At 38.0% G+C, this 22,913-nt stretch overlaps 1 protein-coding gene across 2 annotated transcripts in view; it reads right to left on the bottom strand.

Moving 5' to 3' along the window:
• LOC122409532 (tachykinin-like peptides receptor 86C) overlaps window positions 1-22,913 on the bottom strand; it is a 75,568-nt gene that overhangs the window by 45,968 nt on the left and 6,687 nt on the right. Inside the window, exon 1 of one of the 2 annotated variants that reach the window (XM_043417169.1) lies at window positions 16,465-17,705. The exons of the other annotated variant lie outside the window; for it this stretch is intronic. Coding sequence (XP_043273104.1) covers window positions 16,465-16,759 — 295 coding nt within the window. The 5' untranslated portion in view covers window positions 16,760-17,705. Of the gene's footprint in view, window positions 1-16,464; window positions 17,706-22,913 lie in introns of those variants that run through there. 2 annotated transcript variants of the gene reach the window in all.

Here is a 22,913-nt window from a genome sequence, read left to right as displayed (position 1 = left end):
GTTTTCACGTTTTTTCTTTTTTTTCCCTGCAATTTTCGACCTTCCCTTTCGCTCTATCCGTTCAAACGAACCGTGCTCCCTGAAACTTGTCTGTAATCCTGAAATGCTCGACTGTGAGTGCAATTGAACGAAAGATCGCTGGATAAACGTTGCGGAGATTACTATGTAATTCCTAACCGGATATACCGAGTCAACAAATGTTCGTTTTATTGCAAGGTAATATCGACAAAAGATTACTTCTTCGATTTTTATCGGAGTAATGTCTGTATCGATGTACACTCTCTATCCTGCATCGCAATACTTTTTTTCTGATAAAGTGGATTGCGCGCTGTGTACATAGCACCTTTCTTTATATCCACTTCCTGTCCCATCCGTTAGGATTAAATCTCTACGACTGTCGCACCATTCGAAAAAGGAATAGATTTTTTCTGTTTACGCTGAATATGTAGGGAAGATTAAACCTTCGTGATTAACGCTTTAAAGATCAATTCAATAATGGTACGTCGATTAGAATTTTTGTTATTAGCTGGTATGGTATCTGAACATAGCATAACACACAAAACCAAACATCTTTTCTTTATGATACATTCTGGTGTATTATCCAGTACCGAAATAAGCGTAACACAATTTCGTTTTTCATTTCGTAATACGTTCGTGCATATACACTTTGGAATATGTAGTTTTCTATAACTTTTATAAACTTTTCGTGTAAACTTAACATCAACTCGTAACTTTTATGTCAAATTACGATAATTATTAAAGTTGTGTGTTGCTGGGGTGTTACTTCGTCGCACTGAAGGTATATAGAATCCAAATTCAATATTTATTCACTAGCCCTTGAGTGCATGAACTTTCCTCTAAAATCGATTGTTTCAATGATATCTTCACACTGGATACACTACAGGGTTTTAAGTTTTGTCTATGTCCATTCTTCAGATTGTCGATAAAGCGAATCTTAATATTTTTGAAACTTAAGGTAGTTCTGTACTTTTGTTGAATTTTTTATTATACCGACGCTAAACGAATCTTACGACTTTAAAATAAAACCAGTTGTGTATTCAGTACTATTGTGGGATTCGTATTTTTTTTAATTGGAATTTTTGACCATCTAGTTTCGGGAATATCGACGGCGTTTATGCCACGATTACAGCGCCACTTTATATATTTGTAGAGGGGACCTATTCGTGCATGAGGCGTGATTGTGTAGACAGCAAGAGTGTACAAGCTTTGGCAACACTCGCCCAAACTTTCAGCTTGTACGTGTACATGAAAAACTACCTTAAAATGGCAGATCACATACGGCGGAGCGAAAAATGTACAACTCTACAGTTTTGAAGTGTTTCGAAAGAGAGTTTTCCGGGTTCGTTGTATAACGGAATTCGGAATCACATACTTGGAATTCAAGATGGTGAACCTTATACGACAGATCGAAGAATCATGAATATCCCTCGAACTTTGGAATGTTGGGCATGGGAATTTTTCGATATACTCATTTTTGTATTCATCCTTGTAATTCGTTATATTAAGGTTCGCGAGATCAAGGGTGTTCAGTGACCCTTAACATGTAATGGATATCCTTGAAGGATCCAGTATGCTCAAATCAAAATTTTACGAGGCTTCAATTTTTATTGCAGAAAAATTAAACATTCGTTCATGACAAATGATATTTTAAAGCTGAAAAACTATGAGAAAAAGGAATCGCGCATTAATAAAGATATTATATGTTCTTCTTGGAAACGAATAAATATAAAAATGAAAACAGTTTCACAAAAGCATATTTTAATTTTCTATGAAGGAATGAAAAGCAACGATGCCATTTAAGCTCCTGACGCACGGGCAAAAGTTAGGAGTTATGAGTTGGACCGAGAATGTTTCTCCCGAAAGTATGTTACGGCACTAAAAATAATCGAAAATTGTTACTTTAGTTTAAATATAACACCGCTCTAAGCTTAAAGCTTTATCTGTGGCAAGCCAGAAGCATTGAAGTGTTAAAACGAATTCACTGCAAATAATTTCCAGTAGTCACTGAAAAAAAGTAAAAAAATATGAAAAAATATAAAAATGGAATTTAACGGTTGCAGTATTAAAAAAAACTTTACAAATCGTTGTCTTTAGCTGCTTTAACATTGCATATGATCATCAGTATTTTCAGTATTCTGTATTTCATCAAATCAACGCCTTTGTTCGTTTCACAACGACTGCGTCTATAAATTCAGTCGTAAAAAAATCAAGGGACCGAACTCTGATCAAAGCCAACTGAAAAGTTGTGACTTTAAAATGAACTATAAAAGCGAATCGTTGGAAACAAGTGATCTGAAAAATCTAATGTTGGCTTCCGGGAGCAGAGTGCGACGAATTGAATTCCAAATAAAACCATCTTTTGAGGATTAAATTTCACGTAGGCACGCTTCGATTAATCTTTGGCCATCCTCACTATCTAGTATTAATGGAAGTACGTGCTGCTTCCACCGGTTGAATTAATTTAATTGAGCTATAAGCCTCGCTCGCACTCGGGTCACTGAATATTTTCTGAATGTGCGGTGTTAAGTTCACGCAGTGGTTTCATTGCTGAATCTGCTGTTGGTCTGGATGACCGTGTACTTCTGTACCACATTTCGTTTTCCCCCAAGTGCCTTTTGAGGCGAGTCAGTTATTCTTCATAGAATATATTATGTCGGACGAAAGTTCAATCGCGTTCATCCTAAAGTCGTCACGTTTAAGCAGCCCCATTTTTCAGAGGGTTCAGAGGGTTTCACGGAACTTAATATCACGAATTCTTATAGAATGTGGATCCTCTCTGCTTAGTCAAACGCTCGTAGCCTTGACAGGCTTTGGGCTGATAACAACTTCTGCACCAACCACAAAAATATTGTACACAGCTCATCTACTACGTGACGATTTATGGCTTCGCCCCTTTGCTCGTTGAAGCGGATCGTCATAAGAATTCTAGTGGATCGTATCGTTAGAAATAATTAACATTTCCGGAACGAGGGGCGGGATGTGCTCAAGCGGCAAAACTTCTTGAGAGATTAACCCCCCATTCGCGTCTTTAAATTAGACGTTGTGGATGAGGGTCATATCCACCACTTTTTGGCTACATTTCTCTTCCTCATATTCTTCATCCAACTCGATTGAATTTTTCTGCGCTAAAATATATCACCAATGAAAATATCCTGGTCAAATATTTTTTCTTCCTCGACGCAATACATGGATACCAGACATCCTTTCTGTTGATCCAAACAGCTTGAGTAATACCATACACACCCTTTCTTTTTTGACACATCAACAAATATCTTTGGGTCACGCAATAAGAAATGCCTCTAACGTGCCCGAACTCATGTGTCGTTTGAAGAACCTCGACAACTAAATCTGATAAGGTTGCCTGAAAGTAGCCTATAAGTGCTCATCGGCAGGACCAATCTCATACGTGCTCACTTATCTTTCGTGGCACCACGATGCTTATATACATGAAAAAAACGAGGCCGAACATTATGGAGGAAAATACTAGGAATACAGTATCTCGGGGACAGTAATACGTACTGGATTGCAGCATTAATTCGAAGAGTAGTAATAAGAATTGTTCTATCCACCATAGTAAAAAGAACAATACCCATACGTTTTATTCAAAAGACTCGAGAGTCTTTTTCTCTATAAGCATAGTGAAAAATTTTTTCAGTCACTTCAAATGTTTATATATTGTAAAGTATGCTCAGGCAACCCTGAAAAAAAAAACTATGTGCATGATAAAATGTCACACGTATTCGGTGTATATTCGTGTACTTGTCACAGAATTGACTCTGTTGACAGTTTTCGCTCATCGGTAAGTGCTAGTCTGACGTGATGAATAACACTCGAAAACAAAATGAAATATAGTTCTCACGTGCATCACTTTTTGCTATCCACATAAAGCTGTTTAGAACTGAAGGAACGAAAAGTTGCAAAATTCAAAAAATACTATGCTCTTTGTAATCGGTGTAATGGTTTTTTGTGTTGATAAACCGCAGTGCCTGATACCATTACGAATGTGCCATCAATAAGAATAAAATCTTCAACGAGCAAAAAAATGCAAATCTTTCTTCGATGATTCTCTTCTATAGTTGGAGGTTTTGAGATTAACAGAAAAATTGGACCAATAGGCTTAAAGCGAGTGGACTTCTAGTCATCATACAACGTTATGAAATCAATCGAGAATCTCCACGGCACGAGAACGAATGGGACAACACTTAATGAAAACTCGCTCGATGTTACGTCGAATAATTTCCTCGTTAACCCTCTCGGAGCGTATGTTGCTTCTACGCAACACGCGCTTCCAGGCCCAATAAAACTGCATCGGTCAGTAAGGTCGGGGTTCTGACTGCATATTTCCATCAAGCAAGGTTAGATTGCATTATAGAACTCCTGAACCAAGAGATAAACTGCTTTAACCCATCGAAATATCAATATGAAGCCGGCGTTTCATGTTGAGTTGGCGTTGTGTGAAAACGTGCTTTAGTTATCGCAAACGAAAAGTGAGTACACATTTGTTTTCCATACTCCAAACGTTATTTCCTTTCAAAGGGAAGCTAGTACGATGTATTTAAGGTATTAGGTGCTAGATTCATTGGTAAATTTTCCTGATTTTGCTCCCCAAGGACCTGGTGCTGCGCGGAGCGAACATTCAAAAATTCATATTTCCCAACAAAAAAACTAAAATGTTACACAATGGATTCCGAAACTAGAAAGTATTTTGAGATAAAATTATGAAGGAAATCATTTTCCGTCAACGCGATATAGGTCTCGGTCTGAGAGGGTTAAGCATACAGACAGAGGAAAAAAAATGAGAAATGGAAAGCGCTTAGTTTGCCGTTTCCACGGGATTATATTGGAGTGATGCATGGATAATTGGCCGATCTCGCTTTCATGCTTCTTTCGTAGAAAACTACGAATCGCTCCGATATTATAGTCGTGAGAATATTCAAGCTGGTCCTCAAGAGCAATGCACCAATTAACCTCGAACCTGCCGATATTATGATTAAAACGTTTCAGGGATCATCCCCAACCAGCTGGAATTTCGCACCGTTGAAATCTTTTTCGATTCTCTTTGACTGAAATCCCAGTTCTTCTGTCATATCGCGCGAACTTCTTTCGAGCTCTTAATCTCATTTCTCCGGGCTTCCGTGTCCAGTTACTTGACGAATCTCCAATGGATTTTTTAACAAAATATAAAAATTGAATTTTCAAATTGATCTTCGTGCTTTTAAAGAGTAACGACAGCTCGGAGTGTTTTCGATAATTGGAATGTCAAGTGACAAAAAAAATGGTCGAAGATAATGTCACAATGGAAACGAACTTCTCAGCTTGATGTGATTAAGGGAACAGCCCACACTAAGATTCACATTTCTCCGTAGCTTGACCACACGCTCACCTAGATTTGTTCGCGACTATTTGACAAGATCATCTCAACGTGGCTGTTCGCAACTCCTACGCTTTTGCGCTTTGGGTTGACCCTTAATGAATCGTTTCTAAGCTCTTCGTTATCCCTCGATCTCTTGTATTCTATCGCCGTTGGCAAAGGAGGAGAATAAGAATAGTCTGGGGCAAGTCCGCAGTTAGAACGATCAACTTTTTTTTCAGTCTATTTTGTGGAAAAGAACTTTGCGCCGAGTCAAACTTTCAAAGTTCAAGTTTAGTTTATAATTTTAAATTTACCAAGGAGCCTAATTTTTATTTCAATATTTTCATTCTAAATGAATGTCCGAGCAGTCTGGGAAAAATGCTTCATTATTATTCTGAATTATTTTTAAAAAAAATTGTTCTCGTTAAGCTGGAGGAACCATCGTATTGATTATATTCCGTTTAACGAAGCTCATGAATCCTGAGAAAATGCGAAGAAAAAAGGCGTTCGTTTGGATTCAAAGTTGTAAAGAACCTGAAAAGAAAATGAAAAAAGCAAAGGAATGGTGCATTAACAGAATCTCAACAGTATCGAGATAATTAAAAAAATCAATGAAGAAAGAAATTCTTTCGGGGTCCTTTGAAAGAGAATTTCTATCTTCAATCGTTGCAACCTTTTCCAAGAATCAATGAAAAACGTTAACAAATTTCTCTGTGAAAAGCAAGCTGTAGTTCTTCCTTTAAATAAAATGACGATGAAAACGTGAGAAAAATGTCAATGAGCTTAGCGTTGTTTTAATTACACGGTGACCGAAGATGCATAATTTCAAATGAACTCCGGTACAATCGCTATAAGCAGGCTACAGGGACATTCGATCGAAAATCAACTCAATTGATGTTGACTATTATTATTTTATATTTTACCGAAAGCACGTTCACTAGACACCAGACATCGTCGAAATGTTAACCTATTTTGTAGGGCGTATTCAACGAAGAGCTGTCGTCCAGGCGCCAAAATTTTGATTAGTTAAAAACCATTTAAAATTCAGTTTCATTGCTAATGACAGCAACAATCGTTGCCGGTTCCAGTAGATACACGGTAAAGTGAAATTCATTAATGTTCGAATCCTTTAGAATTGAATATGCCAAGCGTTGAATTTGTTTCCTGCATTTGATCATTAGCTAGCTCGTTAACATCGCTATCTTGACGTGATCCTCGATGCGCATTGACGAATCGTTATTCACCGACGAGAAAAGTGATTCATTACCGTCAATCAATGGTTCCGTACGCATCAATTGGCGTAATTACCCGTAATTACAATTGAACCTCAAACAATCTCAAACTATTCTATTCAATAAACACGAATCACCCTGTCCCTGTGAAATGCTTTTCTCATTTAATTTACTTAAAATACCCCATAACTTGGAATACGCAGATAAACCTGCAATTATCACTCTAATATGTGTTATTCGATTATCCAATTACCAACTAATGTAATCGAATAACAAACGGAAGTGAAACGGTAAATGATATTTGAGAGGTCTTTGAATATCAATTGACTACCTAATGTAAACAAATTGTTGTAAATAGATGAAAATATTGAGACAGAGATGATGAAAGGTGACGCTAAGTTAAATTTGCGATCGAATCGATGAAATCTTCCAATAGCATCAACGACTCTTTCCTCCATGACATTGGATTTCATGACCCCAAAATCAGTACTAACACAATGAAGACATTGAAGAATCTAGCCATCCAATCATGTGAAAATGGTCCGTCTTGAATTTCCAGTGAAATATCATAACACAAATTATGTAGAAAAAAAACAAAGCTGAAAATAAAAAAAATAAAAAAAATAAACGAGAATTTCTATTAACATACGAAAAACGTCGTACTTGATGCTGGTTTCGAGGCATCCACGGCAAACTATCACAACAGCTCGTGGTTTCTGTTATCATATCGAGTGGAATTTCGGGGCATAGCCGAAAGGTGTTGGGAAACATGCAGCTCATCGCATCATCGGAGCTTGACGTACCGATACGATCCTCCTGGATTCCATGAATTCCATCATTTTCCAGCCATTCAATAAAAATCACTCGCTACAGTTGTTGTAGTTATGTATCATGATACGCTTCGAAAAAAGAAGGACCTGACGGTAGGAAACTCAAATTTCGCATCATCGTTAACCACGATCAACACGAACGTACGAAATTTAAGAAAAAAACTTAGCAAAACCTTCAAAATTATTATGCAATGAAGCGAAAGCAGACAACCCTATTTTTCCACGTGCAGAAGTTCCTGCTCTCGAACGCTTTGTACTCCCACATTAATGAGTTCCCTTTGCAAATGATAATGCTTGCTAAATGCTAATTGAATATATGGATGCTAATTCCAGTGAATATATCACCTGCATTACACACGCTCCACAGCAATTGTGCATATTTTCTACTACAATTATACCTTAATAATTCCATCTCCACTTACGTAACGATGATCAAATTGTGCACCATTTTCAAAAAGATTCTTTTTCGTTCAATGTTTTTGAAAAATCCCATTGAAATAGGAATAAACACGAGAAATTAAATTAATTCGAAAAATATATTCTCTCTGGAAGGTCTCTAATTGTCGATGATTCGAGTGTACCGGTCGGGCTAAAAGTTAAATAAAAAACACTGAGAGCACGAATTCATTACTAATTTTATGCAAAAACAGCTCGCTGTCAGGAACGTAATTCTTTTCATGGCTCTCCAAGCCATCGAGGATCAATAAACGTCGTTATTTTATCAACCTACGCAAAGTACGTCACGAATTGATAAGCTTTAAATTTCAGTAGTGGCTCAAACTCTTTTCAAGTTTCTATGATATAATCCTTCATAATGCCGTTATAAATTGAGCTCGTAATTTGCGACGTGTCTTTGGGACCGGCATGCTAAAACGTTCGATAAAAGTCCGCTTAAAACGTCATGAAATGAATTATAGAATATAAAAGACCGGAGAATACTGACGATTTTGTACTTTTTGATTGGTGAATATTTAATTATGAAGATGCTTTCAAAAGGGTAATTAATCTGGTCGGAATTTGACTGAGAGAAACTGCTTACAGAGCACGATTCATCCAATTCTAGTGGGATTATGACGAGCCAGTGTATGTCACCGAAACTGTCGCGTCCTCCGAGCTCCGTTCTAAAATCAACATCGCAGGAGATTTCCCTCTTCAAAGGGTCTCTCCATACTCGGTAGTTCGATTTGTAAGTTTTGGGTAAGCACATTTTCGTTTTAATGGAAGCAATGAAATGTCGGTGCGATAGCTATTCAAGATAAGAGAAGAGTTCGTGGGCAAATTGAATTGACCAATTAAACATGAGCTTTAATAACTTCGAAACTGTGTATGACCAAGCATTGCGGTCGGCACGAGCAACCGAATAATTAATTTACCAATTTATTACGTTATTTATCGTTATTTAATAACTTAATAAGGAAAAGTCAACTTCGCAGAAATTTACAAGAATAAATTTCTCATAGTAAGTTTCAAATATTTTTACTTTATGATGAAAAGGATACGCATGGAAATGGCGAGAAACTGAAGAAAAATGAGGGTTAAAAAGATAAAATTAAAAAGGACATTCCCAAGGAACTCGAGAGCTGAAACGTTGCAAAAAAACTATCTACAGCATATATACAAGATCGAGTAATTATGGTGATGAGCTCAATGAAAAAATGCGGTGATTTAATTAAAAAATTTTAAAATGTCTGTCCTCGCAAGATCTGATGGGAAAACGGCGACGTCCTGTGAGAAAAGCTGGATTTTAAAAGACGATAAACAATGTTCTCAGGGATGTTCTCAGGGTGAGGCTGGTATGTTAAATCGATAAGAAATTCACACTACCCATCGCGAGCCTCGTAACCCAGGATGGAAATTGCAAATCCTATAATCGAAAATTATGTTGCTTGAGGAAAATGCATTAGGGTTGACAATAATGCAGTAAAGTTTCTTTACAATATGGTACGAGCTTTCACGATTACTATAATCGCAAATAAATCTACTTTCATCAATGAACAGATTTTGATTACATATAAATTAGGTTTTTTTTGGATATTTACAGTGAGTTTGGTGCAAGTATTAAATGATTGGAGTTTCTAAGGCAGATTTATTTCTAGCTCGCTTTCATTATAGGGTAATATAATAAAGTTGAATTCCGGGGCAAAATGGACTTTCCCGAAACTAAAATTTCCTAAAATGCATAAAATTTTTTTGTCGGTTCCAAATCATGTCCTGACCATAAATCATGGTAAATTGTTGAATTCCACGGTGACATCCCCAAAAAATTCAAGTTTCAGAGCGAAATAGATCCCAAACTACTTTCTCACTATTTATTCCCTTTTTTGACTTATTTTTAAAAACCACAATAGTAATCAAAGTACGAATAAGGAAAAAAGGTTTTTTATTCATTTTTTACAAAAATCGCACTCATAGCTGACATCTTCGTCTTCAACACTTGTACACAAGGTGTATGCCCATTTTTTGGATGTTACACAGTAAACCCAATCTTCAGAGGACAATGAATATGGGAATGTGGGGCAAAGCGGGCACTTGAAAAATTGTATTTTTTCATTTTTTTTCAAAAATTCAAATTTCTTCCAATTTGATTGTACATGTGTGAAAATTAGTTTAAATTGTCATTTGAGCATTTTTTTTTCTCGGAGCAGGTGCCCACTTCGCCCCATAATTCTTTTTTTTAAGGATATGGAAAATAAGCATGGGGATTCAGTTTTTGGACACAACGGTAGACGAAAGACCATATGTAAACCGATACATGTAGCTTAATCGCTTAGGGTGCCCACTTTGCCCCACATTCCCTTATAACCCTTCGCAAAAAATGCAAGAAACGTCTTCAAAAGACGAGGACTTGGCTGTCTTGGATGAGCTTTTTTTCTGTCTGCTAAACTGCTACATTTCGAAAAATGTCGATCTTTCGATTTTTATGCCTCTTGGAGGCTCTGTGTCCGTTGTGCCCCGGAAAATTTTTTTGACGAAATTCCGGAAACTAGGGCCATGAATCAATGGTGGGATATAGTGCGAACACGGAATATACGCCAGCACGGTGGACCCAAAGTTGATTTTTTGCATTCCTCAAAAACATGACAGAAATGGAATATAAGATTTGGCTCATTTCTTTTCATTTACATCCAAGGAATGGAGCCTGAGTGGTCCCATTTCTTTTCCCATATTACCGAGTTGACATTCTATTCGGGAACAGTTGCTTAGAACGACTGTATTTCGAAAAATGTCGGTTTTTCGATTTTTATGCCTCTAAGGGGCCGTGTCCGTTTTGCCCCGAAATTTTTTTTTTACGAAATTCGGAAAACAAGGACTGGGCATCAATTTTGGGACTCAAAAATAGTTGAAAGACCATATGCTCATCAATGAAACTTGCTTAAATCCTTAAGTGTCCATTTTGCCCCACATTACCCTACATTTTGTATGCTGGTCATTACTAATTAAACTTAATCGTTATTTTCACGACCCAAGGCTCTTATTTAACCTCTTTCCGGAGAGCCGCTTTGCGAAACAACCAGAAGTTGACTAATGGGTGGCAATGCCGAAGGCACGTACTTCCTCGGGTGTGGTGCAATGAGCCATCGAATGCAAGGGGCCAATAAGCCCCTTGCGGAAGATTCTCATTCGTAGGAGGATGCGGAAATCGTAAACCGACCACGTAAAATGAACGTCAAGTTCGAACCATCGGGATTTGTGGTGGAGACGCACTTGTAAGGATGCTCAAATTTTCATTGGCTTTCGGCCAGGGTTCGAACCGGAGACCCTCGTCCAACCAACCCACCGAGTAAGAGCTCTTTGCGTGTCCTTGCCCTGGACAAATTCATCGCCTACTGAATAAAATGTGAGAACGCGGTGCGCTCCATCATTTGGGAGAAACGTAATAAAAATATAACGTAGTTGTACAACTTAAGGTTTTCTTGAACTTTGTAAAAGTCTCTCCGAAGAATAAAGTAATCGATACAATACTCTCATGAACTTCATTCAACGACTTCGTATCGTAGGACAACGAATTGAGTGAAATTTTAAACGGAACAAAAATAGTGATGCCAAAAGAAAAGACTCGTAAAAAATTTAAGGAATTAAATCAGATGTCGTAGGAACTCGAATTATTCATAATACGAGCTTCAAATCGAGGATATTTAAATGAAGACCAACTTCGCGTGATTCAGTCATTACCAAGATCCTCACACACACACACACACACACACACACACACACACACACACACACGCGCGGAGAGAAATTAAATTTGAAAAATTACTGTGAGTAACGATAGTGCGGTGACGAGCTGCAATCCATGATATTGAAATTGAAATAAAAAGAAAAATTGAAATTTCCTATAAATTAAATAATATTTATTGTTTCGAGTAGGAACTTTTACCGGAGTATTTCGTAAATTTTGACGCGTCCTGTCTGCAATATTTACCGCTATATAAAATTGAAAATTTCGCAAAATCTTCGAAACTTTACAGTGCGATATAGGAATGAATACTTTTCGTTATTTGTCTCTGGAGTCAAATATATCACGGTAAATTTTACAGTGAATTTCACGCTAAATATAACCGTTCAATTCTCTCCGCACACAACACCAATTGTTCTCACTCGCTTTGGTAATTTATGTCTTAACCGTAGCAGAAAACATTCCAAGGTCAGTTTCGATTCAAATTCCATCAACTTTAATTGCAGTATTAAAAACACAAGTAAAAACTGGTCAAGACAAGTGTGACCGTCTCAGAGAAAAGTTGCTTCAAAGTAATCCCCCCCTATCAGCTGAGTTGACGAAAGTACACATTTTTTAATTATTTAACAATAGAATTGAATCGATGAAAACGATCGAAGAATCTCGACGAGGAAAAAAATGTATTTAAGAAGTTTTCAACGATTCATTATCGACGAATTATCAAACGTCAATTAAATCTGGTGGTCCATTCCCCCAGGAGTTTGGTTGTATGCACGAAGCTAGTATTAGGAAAGTTTGACTGGAGCCGAGAAAGCTTGGCTGAAGCCCTCTCAACGAGAAATCGATCATCAGGATCAGAATTCGTTTAATTTGTTTAGTCATACGACAATTACATTTTCCAAGTGAAACAGCTGAAACGACACGTGGATAGGCAACTGCTGGGAGGACCAAGCTCGTGATTTTTGGTAGTGCGCGAAACTGATAAAAAACCATGATCAACGACGGATGTGCGGTCGATGTACGGCTTCGAGAATCCCCCGAGTTGTGGCTTCCGGCGAAAACAATACTTGAATGGATGTTCGCGCATCATTCAGGGATCAAAAGACAGTTTTTCTCAATTTCCGCTGACCTTGAAGCAGTCGAAGAGTTGCTGCTGCATGAAAAAATCTGCACGTATGCTGTCTAATAAAAAAAACTATATAAAACTCTGTGCCTGTTATCCTAGAGAAGTTTCTCAGTTTTACACATTTTACTGTTTCACTCCTTCCAATATCTCACGAACCCCCGACACAGAATCCAATACTTCACGGACGAGTCTCGCAGTGTCTCGAGTTAAGCAGCCTCGGGAAAGGTCAACAGTTAGTTGAATTTTCGCTTAACGTGATCTACCAGTTGTTCAGTCGGTAAAAATCCTGCTGCACGTTTTATTCCGAGTAGGTTGATATTTTAAAGAAAATATGAGTTACACGCTGTTCTCATTTAATTAGAGAACAAGGTGTAACTTTTATTTTTTCTCAAAAAATCAAGGATGTCCGAGTAAAGCGTGTAACCATTTTGCAGCTATCTCTCAAGCGCCACGCAAGTGATAGATCACCTTAATCATGTTGCGCATCAATTGCTCAACTTTTCTCAGTTTTTCTCAGTTTTCTGATGCTCCTGACTGGATGAAACTCACTAAAAGAGTAGCCGGAAAAAGTATTCGGAGGTAAGACAGTTCAGGAGGAGGAGAGTCGGAATGAGCAAGGGGTTGGGCTGAGACAAGAGCAGAAAATCAGTAAAGCAAGCTCAGAAGCATAAGTTGACCTCGCGAAAGTTCGCAAAGGGACCGTAAAGCAATGAAAATGGAAATAATAACCTCACGAGAATCCGATCTGCTACCTTCGACTGTTACTGCGTGGTAATCTTTTCATTCCACTGTTATATGTATTTATCTAAATTCAAGTATTCCGCGCTTTTAACGATCGATGCGTGAGCGAGAGTGGGATCGATGGCAAAAGGGCGATCCATCCCGCTCTGTGCCACTGATCGAACAGTCGTCTTCGCACCCGCCAAGATAGAACGAGCGAAGAAAAGGAACTCTCCGTCACCATTCGTCGTAAGCCCGGGCCTGGCACAGGATAGACATTTCAGATTAGTAAAACAATTCGTCATATAGATTTATATTAATTTATTTTTATCGTAGTCATATCCCTGATTGAGGGTTGCTCTTCTAAATTGGCGGAGAAAAATAATTCAAATAATTGATCGACGTTATTGACGCTTTTTTTGTAAAATAAATCAACAAAAGTAAAACGTGTGAAAATAATAAAAATAAAAAGAAAACGTACTATTAACCCTACACCTTATGTGCCTTTTTTCATACCCTCAGCCTCATGACCGGGGTTTGAACGCACCCCACTCTTTTTCTGCTTATAAATCCGGTCCTACGATGCTAAACTGACTTTATCCTACACCATTTTCTTCGTTTTTTTATAACGAAAAGAATGATGTACGATAAAACTAATTTCAATTGAATTTATATATTTAAAAATCCGTCGATAATGTCGCTTGTTAGGACGGGAGCGTAGTTTGAAGTTCGCGTGGAGTGTGCTCACACCCCAGTCATGCGTTCTAGGGTTAAACCACTTTCCTCCGATGCCTGAACGGTGTAATGCGGGTGAAAATTATTGCTGCTAACAACTATGCGAATATTATTTTTTTTTTTTCGAATAATGATCTGTTTTCTAGAAAAAGTTTAGTCGTTTTTCAACTAAAAACCACCGAGCCGGTTGCGACGAATTTTTCATGGATTTGTAAATAGTTGAAAAATGTTAAAACTAAAAGACTCGTGATAATGAAAAAAATATCGATATCGCTAAAAGTATCATTGAAATAAGAACTGCAGTGTTATGTTTGGCATTGAAAAATTTACGTGCAGAGGCGAAGCTCGCCGTAAGCGACATTTATTGTGACACGTCGAGTGTCACAATAAATGGGAAAATTCAAACAGCCGTGAGTTCATCAATAAAATATAATTTTATGAAATTCAACGTGCTCGCATTCAATTCGAATGAATGCGAGTCAAAGCACGTTTGTCACCGTCGATCATCAACTGTCGAGCCAAGCTCGTTTGTCGTTGAAAAAAAGATTTAATCGTTTGGTCGATAAACAGATATAAATTCGATCTCCGGTGTGACTCGCTTTTGCCATTTGCATTTATCTTTCTCGCATGCTTCTTCGTTCCAAAACAGAGTGGCTCGTCTCGTGATGCGAGGAGTTTGATGGTACCCGCGAGCAACAAAACTTCCAGTTGCTCAAAATTCCATTACATCGGGAAATTGTGATGCATATTTCGAAAAGGAGAAATAGAGGTTAAAGCTATCCACAGGGCGCGTAAGCCCTGGAGGATACGGATTGACATTGTCATGAAATACCAAGAGACTTTGGAAGCGATACCAACGGATTTACCAAGAATTTTCCTGGCATACCGCGAATTCGTTTTTCCGAAAGTAGTGTCGATCTATTAAGAGCCACCAGAAAAAAGAATTGCGCCGAACACAAGAAAAATATTGGGGAAAATAGTAGAACGAAGGGGTGTATATGAGGAAGAGTGAAATGGCTTTTTGCTCTGGGGAGAAAAGTCCCATGAAAATAATCCATTATGAAGGAGCTTCGGAGCATGCAGCAAAAAGCGCTTCGACTTTTCACCAAATCCATAAGGTAGAGAAAAAAGTGCTGAATTCCAAGAATATATTCAACACTCGCTCATCCCTAAAAGCTAGGTTTTGCAAGATGGAATGTAACCATGCCGACAGAATCGATTGCCTGCACATGTGTCCGGATGTTCATTGATAAATGCTTCAATCTATCAAGTTGACGTTTATTATGTGACGAAAGAAAAGTGTTTCCGGCACACATCGCCCTACGGAATCATATCTCAATGCAACTCTCCTGAGTTTGGGGAATTTCGGTGTTGCGTCGACATATAAAAAATGCTTCAGCTTAGCTGGGTCACATAGTGCGTTATTGATGCTTCCCCGGTGCGTGAGTGCGAGGACATGCTATGAAACTTATCGTAGATGCCAGCCCATAAATTTTTTTCCGAGAGGATAAAGTCTGTTGAAATAATGCAAGTTTTTATCAGAATTAAACTCAAGATAGTTCGACAGCTGAGTACCGCATAAAAAATAGGGTGCAGCCCCCTTCCCGTGTGAGCATTATTCGTTGTGAAATATGTTCCAAAAATCATTCAAATTATCGTTAATGATTAGAAAAAATATATAATTATATATATGTGGTTACGATATTTTACTAAAATTTCATAAATGTTCGTGATTTTGGAATTTTCATATTTTTTCTTGCATACAAATGAACGCCCAGAAACGCGCGAGTCGTGGCTTGCACACTGTCTGTGACGAGGGCAGCGTCCTAAAGCTGATATTTATTAGAATAACTTTTTTCTCAAAAACTAGACGGTGTAGATCATGTTTTTTGTCAATTCTCTCTTCAGGAGGTACTCTAACACTGTGTTTTTTAAAATAAAAATCGTAAGACAACCGTTCTCGAGTTATTTCGATAGTCATTTTTTGTTTGACGATTACCATGTGTTCAGGTGGGGAATCCATGGAGCTTTAACTTGCAATATCTGCAAAACTGTACGGTAGAACTACTTTTTTTTTTAAAATCGATTCGTTAGATTTTTCTGCACATATATTTTTTTCAAAATTTCCGTAAGAAATCGAGTTTTGCTATTGAACAACCTTAAGGGCAATTTTTCCGCAATTAAAAGTATCGAACATGAAATTTGATTGCACCAAAAATCAGACATTTTTTTCTTCGGTTCATGTAGCGAAGCGAATGGTAAATACCTACCGAGCACGATCCACATGACGATTATATTTCCTCCCGTAGCAATGAGCAAAATAACAGCAAACACCATCGACCAAGAAAGTTTTTGCCACCAAGCCAAATCAAAGGGACGCTCCTGTCCAGTGAAAAGGCAATCGGTGAGTGCAGATCGTAGAAACTCTCGTCTCGTCGATCTCACAAGAACATCGCTGAGAACGCTGAACAGCTCACTGCGATTAAGTCCCAACACATAATTTATGTCCTGCTCGAGAACTGTTGCACTGCAGTTGTACCAGCGATCCAAGCTTACTCCATTCATGTTTCTGAAGAATTATCAAAATTGCTGCTTATATTCTCGGATCGTTTCTTCGCACTTAATCACATCGAGATCGCACCAACGTTGAACTTTTTGTTTCGTCAAATAAATTCGTCTTTTCGTCGATTTATTCCACCGCATACGGACCTAGGTCTACGAGCAAGTGAGTATTTCATAACGCAATCTCGAGGGTTTTGTATCAAGCGTCAAATTCCATTCCGACTAAATGAACTCCTGGACAAAAAGAGAGTTCTTTTCCTCGAGAATGGAGTTTCGAACTTTCGCCTCCTGACAATTAATCCCGAGCTCGCTGGAACATATTCCGAAGGAAATGCGAAACGCATAGTCTCATTGTCAACCGAGGATCTCGGCTGGGACGCGCGCCTTTCGTCGTTACTTTCTTTACCAAACTTTCCTCACATCTTCAAACACAAATGCAACTCTTTCAAAGTTTCTCGGAATACGTCAAATTTATTTCGTCCTGAAAGCGAACGCTCTACACGAGTTCCTCTCATCACATATTCCCTGCATACTTCCTTTCGCAAAATGTGAAAACTTTGAAAACTTCCAGAATTTAATAACACGAGATTCTTTTGTGTCTGTACTTTTCGCGATGAAACGCTCGGGCGCGTGTTTCAAACGATGCGAAACAAAGAGTGTTGCAAGTTCAATCGTCCCACCAAAGCCCATCGAGCTTTATCGCTAACATCCAAAATCATGGGATTCGCTTTTCAATTTTTTTATCAACGTTTTATTTTTCTTATATCTTCACAATCCCTTGAGCCCAATACCGTTTCGATATTTCGTTCTTCTTTTAGAAATTAGTATCCGAAGCCTTTTTGTATTGTTTTGGAACACGTACACACTTGCTCGAATAAATGTACCGAGGAGTCCTTTTAATGGAGATTATCTTCTCGATCTGCACCGTTGCAACTCCTTAACAAGTGGCGTTACGGGCAACAGATGTACAACTGCCAGAGAAGCTCGCCGGAGATACGGGGCTTCGAAAAGCACGCTCATTCAAAGGTGCGTGCGCAACTTCAGACTCACTGGAATCGTATCAGCCGCACACAACACGCGAGGAGATCGCTGTTCGATTTGCCATTCCACCACGAGAACATTGAGCGCCCTTCACAAAAATGATGAAAAATTTCAAAGTCTCCGGAGTCTCCGAATTTTCTTTTCAGCTATCAACAATGACTACGATCCCTGTGCCACGCTCTTGGGAGCCGATTTCGAACTATAATAATTAAACTTGATCTCTTAAAAACGTATTTTCAATGGGGGCGAATGACTCGTCAGGGATTTTCACCATTTTTCAAAAGCTTTCATCCGGATGCTTCCATCGCAACGAGATACGCAATCTTTCTGAATGAATAATAGACTCGGGACGTCCATCGGACTCTAGCAACGCATAAATCGACGTAACCTACTTACCTGATTTGAGTGGAAACACGTCAGTATCGAGGCATCAGAATACACTGGACTTTCGTTCCCAAGTCTACCGAATTATTGCTGATGGAAAATAAGAGTGTGAAAAATATTGAGAGTTGTGTTGAGCTTGAAAAGCTGGATAAAAATAATGGCTCCTTTCGTAAGTCATTGAAACCCTCAAATTTTCGTGCTTGATTCAATGCGACAACGATGCTTCTAATCGTGACTGAAAGCGAAAATATTTATTTGAGCTTCGCTGCGATGAAAATACTCGGAAAGAAGAATAACGAACGATCGCGAGTGGCACGTTCCTCGCATGGGCAGTAGAAAATGACGAAAGATAGAAAAGTCGTTGGGTCGTGTTCGAAAAATATAGTCAAATGTTTTGATGAAAATCTAGAAGATGATGCACAACTCGATACTTTCAATGGTATATCTCGAAGCTCCGAAGTTGCATGAACTTTCAACTACACATCGAATATGTTTCGAGAGCTGACGAAGGTAAGTTAAGCTTTCATTAGCTAACGCTCCCTGCTCTCGCACGTCAAACTCGCGCGGACGTTTGCCCGCGTTTGTTATATTTTCGCGGCAGTATTATCGATTAACTTGTCCGTAATAAGCGCTTGATCAATTTTCATAATGAAACATTCATCGGTGAAGAAAAGTTCGTAGACGTAGAAGAAGAAAAAAGTAAGAAAAACGCTCGATTTACTTTCCCGATAAGGCATATTATCCAGAAGAGTTCGAGTAGAGAAGAAAAAGTGAATAATTAAACGAGCTCGAAGCAGATGAGAAATCTGTGATTCGCGGAGTTTGGAATTGTTGGGAATCTTGAAAAGTTGCTTAGCCGACAAAAGTCAATCCCACGTGGCATTTCTCCTTAAAAACTTATTACCTCTTTTGTATGCAATGAAAGAACCTTCACCCTCCGGTGTCTTCGAGAATTACCATAAGCATTAAAAGCCACGCAGCAAAGAAATATCGTAAAACAGGCTCAACAATACAGCCAAATCTCAGGGAGCATTTATTTTTTTAGAATTCCATGATTTTGTTAACCGCATCATCCTCGCGGCATTCCTCGCCGCCATCCCCATCTTTTCTTTCGGATACGAATGAAATATCTCTCCGAGAATCGCCCTATCGTGGCAGCGATTCATACAACTTGGCGACAGCCTAAGCACACATTGAGAAAAATCATTTATTCAGTCAATGGAATAATGGCGAATAAACAAATCGTAGTCAACTAAATAAAATTCGTCAATTGAAGTTTCATTGATTATTCGATCGCTCAATTTGTTCGCAAAAATACCACGTGTACTGGGACAAAAACATTTTCGGATTAACAAAATTTCTTCTTGCCATGGTTCAACAAATATTTCATTTCCTTAGCCACAAAACGTTGATTCGACAACGAACTTTGTTCAATCAATGAATTTCTTATCTCAGATTAAACGGCCAAAAAAAATACTACTTTCACCGATATAAATTATAAATATGGATATAAAAATTGTCAGGCCTGAAAAATACACTCTCAAAATACACAAAAACAATTTTTTATGTTTATTTTACTTATCAGTTTTTGTACAGAAAAATGGGGGAGAAGACAGGTCCAAAAAAAAGATGGTTGATAAAGTGTCTGGAATGGATGATCGGAGAAAAAAAAAGTGGTTTTATAGATTCAATGGGTAAATAACTACAGTGCATATCATACGATTTTTGATTCATTCAAAAATGACTAAACGACAGCCATCTTTCCAAAAATCAGGAGAAAGCACGTTTTTTGCAAAAAAAAAAAGTTCCACTAAAAATTCAACGATTATTATCAACTATTTTATCAACGAACCGTCCAAAAACGTAAATGAGAAAAAGCCGTTTAAGGAGGGTGGCTACCGACGATACAATGTTACCATGCCAAACCATGTTAAATACATTAAAAATTTCAAAATGATAAGAATTTAATAAAATTTGATGAACATATTCTTTAGGGCCAAATTTGACAATAGAAATTTTTTAAGATTTTTCTTCTGTACAGTTATCGCGAGTAATTGATCACTAAAGTTCACGTGTACAAGCGTAGCGTTTCCATATATATAAGTATACATTCCGGGCATAAGAAATCTGCTTTAAGGAGTTTCGGTACAAAAGTCTAAATATTAAGAAATTGATCAAACTTGGTGATAATGTTGTTCAACATCAAGTGCAAAAACACAATTTTTTTCAAAATTTTCTTCTACTTAGTTATCGAGTAATTACGCATTAAAGCAGATTTCTTATGCCCGGAATGTATACCTATATATATGAAAACGCTATGCTTATACACGTGAACTTTAGTGATCAATTACTCGATAACTGGGTAGAAGAAAAATCTTAAAAAATTTGTATTGCCAAATTTGGCACTAAAGAATATGTTCACCAAATTTTATAAAATTCTAAACTTTTTGAAATTTTTTATGTTTTTAGCATGGTTTAGCATGGCAACATTGTATTGCCTGTACCGAAACTCCTTAACCCGGTTGACTATGGTGAGCTTTTTTCCAGTTTTTGTGCCAAAACTGGTACTAGCCAATATGTTACCGAAAATCACGATATTTTATTTCCGAGGGTTTTCGAGGTTGCTGATTCCATTTTCATGTGATAAGGCATGAAATTTTCGCAGTGAAAAATTAAAAAATTTCACCCTGAACCCTTATTTTTCACATTATTGGGGGTAGCGAATTTTGTTTGATTTCGATGAAAGAGTCCAGTGTGATAAAAAACTAAAAATTTTCATGTAATATAGCATGAAAATCCATTGAAAAAACGAAAAATTTCACCCTCAACCTTCGATTTTCCCCACTTCCAAGGGTAGTGAGGTGAAAATTAAGCTCAAAAATCGACTCAGCGACCCAAAAAACCATTGTATACCAATTTTTGTCCAAATCGGTTGAAAATTGATAAAGTTATTTCAATATGTACACATATGATACAAAACCAGAATGGGCCCGACTTTTTTTTTACATATATGATCCAATACCAGTCAACCGGTTAATGCGTAATTACTCGATAACTAAGCAGAAGAAAATTTTGAAAAAAATGGTGTCTTCGCACTTGCTGATGAAGAACATTATCACCAAATTTGATAAATTTCTAATTATTTTGACTTTTGTACCATACATCGTTAAAGAAAGGTAGGTACGCGGTACCGCACTGAATGGTATAATACTAAATTTTAGTATAATACTTTTAAATATGTATACTTTCGAAAAATGCAATAAAAAAATGGATTTTTAGAAAATTCTAATTAACGTGGACCCCTTAAGCTCGTCACATTCAAACGCGCCTCGTTGTGGGAGTACGAGAACGAAATGTTAATTAGTGGCGTATACGAAGCAGCAAGATTCGGATGAAAGTTTCATTGCACATGAGAATTTCCATATTTATTTGATTTTTCTTGAGGTAACCCAACCTCGTCCGTCTACTATTTTCAAATTTCATTCGCGTGCGTCGCTGAGATTCGTGAGGAGGATCCGATCATCATCGGCCCAATCCCGGGCATTTCTACTGGCTCGAATGAAGCGTCGAAATGGCATTTTAACGCTCAAACACTTGCGCATTTTCGGAGAACATTTGATCGAATTATTTTTTGTTTGAACAATAAAATTTTCCTTCTCGTATGCGAAGTTAACATGGAAAAAGAAAAAGCGAATTTGATCCCAGGAGGCAGCTTAATGCAGGGCTCGATCCTTTCTCCATCACAGCTTCAGGCGCTCTCGCCACTCGTCTCACGATTTTCATCCCGCGCGACTCGGACGATTATCCTTTCGCAAACAACTTCTCCCATCCCTAAGCCAATTTTTGTTTCTCCTTGGCTACGAAGGATGAAACGCGTCGCCAGTGGGGCCATAGCAACAAGACTTCAGACCCGATGAGTTGGGTCAATCCTCCGGACCTATTTTTGTCCCATCTTCGTTTGCCAGTGAGGCCATTGTCGCTTCAAATAATCTCATCAACCTTGAGAAACACATTTTTAAAAAAAGTCTCCAAGTGCGAACGCGATGTTACATGAGGAAACGAATATGCTGCGATGGTAGACGTGGAGGAAAATGGAAGACCTTAAAATTCATTAGAAATCGCGATGCCCGATATTAATTTGCCCTTAATATTAAAATCACTTCGTTCGAGTGAAATTCCGGAGGAACTCGGTCATGAGATTTTGCTCTCGCTTGGGAGAAACCCCACGAGAATTCGATCCGAAGACCCTTTTCGTTTCGGGGAAACTTCGAAAGAATTCGAATCGAATTCAGTCCAAGAGATTTCTCGAAATAATCTCCTCTCACTAAGCGCAATTACTGCCGAGGTGTCAATCGATTTACGAAACCTGATTTGCTGCGAAGATTTTTCCGGTCGCAATATTTTCTCTCCTTGTTCAATATTTCTACGAAAATCACATTACGTTCCCGTTGATGGAGCGGACTGTGTGGGCTCGATCGGAAAAATCACCAAGTTCATTCATACGGAATTAAGTTCCGCGATCTGACAGTTTCGGTTCAGAGGAGTGTGGTTTCGGCTCATCAATCATCGTTCATTTCATTTCTGATTGGAACTTGCAAGATTTTTATATTTCGATCAACGGTTAATAATCCACTGGGAGCTTGGAATTCAACTTGCTGGAATCAATTTGAATGAATGAAACGGAGAATTTTTTCGCTCGCAAGAGTTCCAAAAACTTCGAACAACTATCAAG

Source organism: Venturia canescens, chromosome 1, assembly GCF_019457755.1.
Source record: "Venturia canescens isolate UGA chromosome 1, ASM1945775v1, whole genome shotgun sequence".
Classification (NCBI taxonomy): domain Eukaryota; kingdom Metazoa; phylum Arthropoda; class Insecta; order Hymenoptera; family Ichneumonidae; genus Venturia; species Venturia canescens.
Note: the sequence above shows the minus strand (reverse complement) of the source record. Positions and strands in the feature narration are given on the sequence as shown.